At 41.3% G+C, this 7,516-nt stretch overlaps 1 protein-coding gene across 4 annotated transcripts in view; it reads right to left on the bottom strand.

Annotated features, from left to right (window-relative positions):
* Nucleotides 1-2,940: 2,940 nt before the first annotated feature.
* ldb2a (LIM domain binding 2a) overlaps nucleotides 2,941-7,516 on the bottom strand; it is an 85,367-nt gene continuing 80,791 nt past the window's right edge. For all 4 annotated transcript variants that reach the window (XM_034598432.1, XM_034598433.1, XM_034598435.1 and 1 more), the window contains exon 9: nucleotides 2,941-3,639. In XM_034598432.1, coding sequence (XP_034454323.1) covers nucleotides 3,409-3,639 — 231 coding nt within the window. In that variant the 3' untranslated portion in view covers nucleotides 2,941-3,408. The remainder of the gene's footprint in view (nucleotides 3,640-7,516) is intronic.

Raw genomic sequence — 7,516 nt, 5'->3', positions numbered from 1 at the left:
GTACAAATGTTGACAAATCAGCAAGAGTTTGTGAAATGGAGTAAAAATATTGGTTTAATAACAAAATCATGAACTTCAGGGGTTTAATTATAAGTCTAAAGTTACTTTCAAATACTTGCATAAAAATTATAATTTTTTCTGTATTATTATTATTTATACAGCCAAATCTATTTTTCAGCAAAAATGCCTAATTTCAAGCCATACTAATAATAATGTTAATAATAATAATAAACATTGTTGTTTGCTTTGCAGTGAAACTTAACCGGTCACAAATAAATGAAGCTTTTAAAAAAAATGATTTGATATTTACAGTTTGTTGTCTTGTTTGAATTTTCTCTGTAACACGATGATCTACAGTCAGAGAACTGTTTGAATGTTGTTGCAGTACCATGTTCTCCACTTGGCGTCGCCAAAGTTCCATCAAACCGCCCTGGATCTAAATTCTACCCAACAACAGCACTGAGGCTGATTTCTCCTGATGAAGATGAGGAGTATGTGCAGAACTTTGCAGAGGAGGACTGAGTCCATACTTATGTTCATGTTCCAGCTTTTAATAATTACTCATCTAACTTTCTGGTTGAAGCAGGCTCCGACATGTCGAGGGAAAAACACAGAGAAAATACTTTTATCACATCTAGCGTCAACATTTCATTTTCAAAATCCTAATATTTACATTTTTTAGCATTGTTAAACCAACACTGACATTTACCTGCTTGATTAGCCGGTGAACAGATGCAGGGTTCTGAATATGGGCAACATATTAAAGGTTAAATCCACACTGAGATGCTTTGTATTGTGAGGTTTCCAACATTTCCCAGAATGCTTTTCATACATTCTGAGGTGTCGAGAGGAAGACGCATGATTCAATCAAAAATGAATGTAAGTGCATATAAATGGACACAGGGAGTTAGTTGGTATTTGAATACTTTACATGATCATTTTGAAAACTGGCTGCAATGCATTCTGGTGTTTTGAAGAACCACAAACTTTGGGAAAAAATATGTTTTGCGTCATCGTTCTGAGCAACGTCAGAATCTGCTTTTGATTTTCTGAATCGTTTTCGCTTATTAAGATAATAGGGATGTGATTTCCAATAGTTTTCTTTCACCTGATATAAACAGTAACAAGAGGAAAATACAGCGTTAGTCCAGACATGTGGTTTTCTAGATAGATGCCATTGTGGGGCTGAAACTGTTCTGTTCCACAGAACCAACCAGCGTGACATCTCCCTGACATCTGACAAAAAAACATCTCATCACTTTCCACAAGTCCACTTCTTTGTTTTTTCTGGAGCTTTCAGTCGTGCTGTAGACATCCAGTTGCCATGGGAATATAGATTGAAGATTTTTCCTGAACACTTCAAGGACTTTTCACGCAGGTTGGACAAGACAAAAAAAAAACGACAACAGGGCAACTTCACCTGCGGAGGAAGGTCGGTGGGTTTGATTGAAAGCTCTGAAGAGCCACTAAGTAGACCCTGTTTTTGTCGAACTTGTGTTTCCAAGGTTAAGAACGAACTTCCCATTGACTCTTCACACAATCACAGTGAATCGGTGATAGTGAATATCAAAAAGAGACAGAAAAAGAGTCGACCACATGCAGACTTAGTGCACGTGGCCAAATCATGTAGCTCCTTTTGTAAGCACGGTTTATTGGCACACATAATGGTAAAGCATACATACCAGACATCAGATATGACACTGAACACCTCTGCTATATAATGTACAAATGGTGTCTAATAATACTAGGCTCAAACATATTTAGAAATGTGTTAGCTTCCTTACAAATGCACAAATAAATACCCATAAGATCCAATTGTATAAAGACGTCCGCTGTTGCGTTCTTGCCCATTTTTCAAACAAAAGTCCAACAAAAGAGATCAGGGATATAGTATCAATTCAATTCAAAGATTAAAGAACAATCGTGAACACAAAACACGGGGATCACTTCTGTGGGGTGGATGGGACTTTACCTGTGCGCTGTTTTTAAAATGTAAAATTCTTCACTTATGTCACAGAATATACAAGAAAGCATGAATGTGTGACTGTGGTTGTTTAGTAAATTTGTGGCTTTGGTTCTGCACTAGCTAAGGAGGACCGGGGGGGGGGGGGGGACATTTAAGAGTTTTCTTTTTTTTTGACAGAGGCAAACCAGCGTCCATCCAAACCACCCAACAGAAATCTGAACCTCCTGTACAAAAACAAAACAGCTGCCATATCCAAACTGGTTTCAGGGGGCTGATTTACAGTGGACGAAAGAGACTCCACTTCTATTTACAGAGCTACAAACCATTGTAACAGTGTTCCCAAACTGATGAACCCAAAAAAGGAAAATCAGACTGATGCATTTTTCAAAAAGTACATATATCAAACAAAAAATAAAAATCCTATAAAATCATGCAGGAAAAAGGCTTTAGTATCAGTTTGGGAGTTGGTCGTTAAAGGGAACCAAGTCCAATTTGGAGGGGGGGGGGGGGGGGGGGAGAGAGAGAGAGAGAGAGACAAAAAAAACTAAATCAACATTAATGCATCAACGCGTGTCGGCAAAGTTCACATACTGATCGGCAAAATTACAACGTGATTGCAAAGGATTCTGAGAGAAGCAAAAATACCAATAGACTACGAACACAATCAAACTGGTTTGCATGAAATCACAATCTGTGACGACCGCAGCAAAGTGGAGAGAAAACAATCCCGGGACGTGATTTTCCCCCTCGTTTGTAAAAAGGGAGTCGAGAGCAGGTTGAGAAACTTTTTTGTTTCCTCTTAATTGGAAATGGAAATAAACAGCAACAGCAGAAACAAACCAAACAGCCGCGAGAATTTCTCAATGAAAAAAGCTAATTTGCCTCAAACAAGTGTTTCGCTTGTGGTGTGAGACGCCTCCATTGGCTCGGGTTAAAAAACACCTTCTTCACGTTGAGCTCACTATTTCTTCTTCTTTTTTTTTTTGAGACATTTTGTTTGTTGTTTTTTACTCCTCTTCTTTTCTTTTCACTGTCTATTGACGGCGTGATGACTTGCGACCTGCAGGTCAACCAATCACAGCTGTGGTATTCCACTAGACGAGAGGCTTGGAGGGGGGGGGGTGGGGGGATTTGATCTGGAATTTTCCACTGCATTCTCGAAAAACAAAATGTATTTTTAGATTTTTTTGAGTTTCTTTGTATGCATTTCATGTCTGTGGATTCTGCTGTGCAACGCTGCCAGTTCTCCGTGTGCTCCCAGATGTTTCAGTGATTCATAGAAGAAGAAAATATCCAGGATGGACAGATTTTTGAGTTTGCAGACAGGGGGGGGGGGTTGGGGGTTTGATTCTGTAAAATGTTGTGAGGCGTATAGAAGCACTGCCCAAAGGGGAAGGGGGAGAGGTTAAAAAGTCCATCTGTTGCTTTCTTCTTCTCTGGTTTTACTGTGAGGGCTGCGGCGCCGTGCTCTCAGGCTTGCTGTCCTGGGTGGCGGGGGGTTTGCTGCTCCAGGGGGCGTTGTTGCCGAGAGCCGGGGAGCCGTTGAAGTCATCCTCGTCGTCCAGGCCGTTGGTGGCGTCGTACTGCGTGTTCTCCAGACGGGTGATCAGACGCTCATCCTCGTCCCCGAACTCGCCGCCCATCAGGGTCGGCTCGCCCACCACCATCACGTCCTGCAGAGAGAGAGGCCGACAACAAGTTTACAAACTGAAAAGAGGGAAAACAAGAGAACGTGTGATGTTGTTGTTTGTGGCTACAGACTTTTCAAAAGGTCACATCGTGATCAAGCTGCTTCCTTTCTTTACACATGTAGTTGTGCTACTTAGAAGCTCACATTTTACTAATGAATTACGTTCTTATGCTATTTAAATGTTGGCTTTTACATGGTGTGAATCACCTTTGCAGTGGAAAGCAGCTGAGTTTGTCCAGTGGAGTTTTGAATGGATTTCTCAACTAAACAAAGTGCTTCTCACTGTGAACAAGTGAAATCAGTGACGGCACCTTAGTGAGTGGGAAACAGTCTAAAACTGTATTTACTTTTTTTATTACTTTATTGTAAAAGTGACTTTTATAAGTGCTATATAAATAAACTTGATTTGACTTGTATACATGTATACATGTATACATATCTACACTTATTTAGCAACACGTACAAAAAGGACGATTTTTCATTACATTTGTGTCGTGCTTTCTTAAAACCCAAGTTTAAAACGTTTTAAAGTTTAAAAACGAATAAACATACAATCAATTCTAACGCTGGCCAACATGACATGTTTTTATATTTCTGCCGGAGTGTCCGCACTTCGCCTTGGGCGGATTCAGAATGAATATGCTAAAGTTAGTGCAAGAGAAGAAATTAATCTGTTTCATCCAGTCCTCACACTGAACTACCATCTGAATATCAAGTAAACACACGTCCAACCAAAAATACTTTTATGATAACATTGACTTTATTTCAAATAAAAGTAAATATGCTTATTGTCTAACTTTCATCCTCATGGGCAGAAAAATGTGAATTTAATTAGTTGGCTTTTAAAATAGAGACATCACACGTTATCATAAAGATATTTACCAGTTCTCGCCTCTTGACTCTGATCTATTTATGTGTGTTTACCATTTTGTTTCCCAGCTGTATGAGGGACGGTCCAAAACCCCCACAAAGGGGGGGCAGGATATTTCCCTGCATCGACACGGACCCCCTGCTCGTGGGGAAACAACAGTCGGAGTGTGTGTGTGTGTGTGTGCATGTTTCGGCGTGTTTGTGTATTTATCGGTAAATCCACTGAACCCGACCGTGTGGTTGGTCGACCCCTCTGGAAGCGCTGTGTGCAAATGAAACCTTCCTGAACACAGAGTGGATTCCCCCGGCGCTCGGTACCCCCCACCCAATCGATACTCATCATGTAAGACATATTTCACAGAGATGGTCGTCTCACAGCGGGTCAAGGAAGGAGAGGAGAGAGATTTATCCATTATCCACTGATATCTGTGGCGTGAAGGATTCCCGACAATTCCTCCGAGACGCAGAAACACGACTAGAAGCTTGTGTAGTTTTTTCCGTTGGAGATTAATTCCTTTACGTTTCACTCACAAAGCGATTCTGTTGATAAACGCACACTGGAGAGTAATTTGTGAATTCTAATATTTGTCAATCAGCTCTGAATCATGGCCGGATTTCTTTGTTTACACCACGTCCGTGGATCTCATCTTCCTGTGACTGACTAAGCATCTCCCTGCCGGCGAGCCCCCGGCGCCACCCACCGCAACCCGGGAAGAAGCTGTACAGTTAAATGGAGCGCATGCTTCACTGGTCATGTGTGTCAACGCTGCCTGGCTCGGGAGATCTCGCTCGCCTCTACCATCTCCTCTGCAACACACACACACACACACACACACACACTCACACTCACACAGACACACAAACATGCACATGCGCTGACTGGCACACAAACCCAGATAAGTTTACTGTACAATCACACCTTAGCACACGAACACGCACGTGCACACAAACGCAGGCAAAAGCACTTGAATGCATACAGAGATTAACACTCAACACAACGATCATAAGCCTCAAGATGCGGAATCTCACACGCGAAACCCAAGATTTGTACACAAAAATCACACAGAACAAACACGCATGATCACATCCGGCAGGCGTTGATGTAAACATACAAACAAGACGAGACAACTTCACACACACACACACACACACACACACGCCCCCCCCACGCTGCAACACACACACACACACACACTCTGAAGAAGACCACCAATGGGGAGAAGCGGTTTATGTATTCAAGCCGTCCCCGAAGCCCCCCTAGCGACCACTTCTACACCCCACTATGCCTTAATCAGGCTAATTAATTTAGGTGAGCTTTTCAACTAAATGACAATATCCACACTGATTTGTCAATTTGCATAGCTAATTAAGTCATTAGCTAAAAACGTACTGATTGCCAACAAGCCTTGCATTCGCCATCTGTTCCTGTGAGGAGGCCTGTCAACCCACCTCTGGCCAATTTTGGGTCCACAAAAAAAACAACAAAAAAACGTCTCTCCGACAATCACAGCTGGCGGTTAGCCCGGGACTGGGGTGTGCTAATTGTCAGCTAATTAACACTGTCTACTCGTCTACTCATCTCGTTAAGAGTTAGCCTCTGCGCTAGCTAAGCGGTGTGGCTATGAATGGGCCAACGCGGCGATGATGAACGCCTCCATTCACTGCTGTGTCATTAGCGTTAGCCTGGAGGACATATCTGCTCCTCGGGGCCTCCGAGGCAACAAGTGGGAATATTAACACAATGTGGCGGGAAAGGAGAACGGAGCAGTCGCTTGTGCAGCAACAGGACAAAAATGATTGATACAGAATTTAGATGATAAAAAAATATTCTTTAGCCAACTAGCCTGATGCACGTCAACGCTTTCAACATCCCTTCATCTTGTCCTTATTTAAATAAAGAATATATTCCTCTTTTCTAGTTAGTTGTGCTATTTTGTTTTCTGACTTCATGCTAACATCTTCTTCATGTTCCTGCTATCTGTTTGTACGTCTGTCTCCTAAGTCACTCTTCTTTTTGTTGATCTGTTTCTTGACAATTTCATCAAGAAAAAGAAGAGAAAAAAGAACGCCACAAAATACAGCAATCTTAAGATTTGGAATAATTTTCTTTTTTAGTCAACATACATCAAAACCTTTGAAAAGACAACATTCAACAATGTGTTGGTCCACTAGTGTGTGTGTTTTTGGTAAAGAAGGAATCAACTCATGCAACAGTTTGGTTCACTGATGTGTTTTTAATAGTTTTTAGATAGAACTTGAGCTCGATAATAAGATATAATAGGTTTTGGATGCTAATCTGACAGATTTAGTCTTTTTACTGTATTCATCAGGAATAAGCCATATCCTTTAAGGTCTATAATACTCAATACATTAAAGCTTCAAATCCAAGTGGTGCTCGGTTTAAAGAGCAATTCTGTCACTGCAGAAATTAAATCACTTAGAAACAAGGCCAAGTTTTAAAGTTCACAGACAAATATTAAACATTAATAAGACTTATGTCTTCGCCAATTAATAGTAAAACCCAAAACTTTGAGTTGTGTTACAATTTGACACCAGTGTCATGTGATTTCTGTGGAAGAACCAAATGAGTGTTTTTATGTTGAGCTCCTCAGAAAAATACACCAAAGTTTGAACTTAATCGAAAGAAGGGTTGTCAAAAAAGTTGAGGGACAGAAAGAACTAAACAGAATATTCAATGCAAGTCGTTTTACTTGTAATGGATTACTTCTTACACTGTGGTATTGATACTTTTACTTCAGTACACAATCAGAGTACTTCTTCCACCAGAGTTAACTCACAACATTGAAATGAGAAACAACACACGTTAAAACACTCAATCTGAGCCACTGGAGGTCAGTGTTGATCATTCTATAAACGCCCTGCGCCTCCCTCACCCACACCTCCTCTCCTCCAGCCGCTGGTAACCCCCCCACCCACCCCCCATCCTACCACCACCACCCCCCCCACCCCTTTCCCCTTGTGAGGGTCCA

This window comes from Hippoglossus hippoglossus, chromosome 10 (assembly GCF_009819705.1).
Source record: "Hippoglossus hippoglossus isolate fHipHip1 chromosome 10, fHipHip1.pri, whole genome shotgun sequence".
Classification (NCBI taxonomy): Eukaryota; Metazoa; Chordata; class Actinopteri; order Pleuronectiformes; family Pleuronectidae; genus Hippoglossus; species Hippoglossus hippoglossus.
This window is presented reverse-complemented; position numbering and strand designations above follow the sequence as displayed.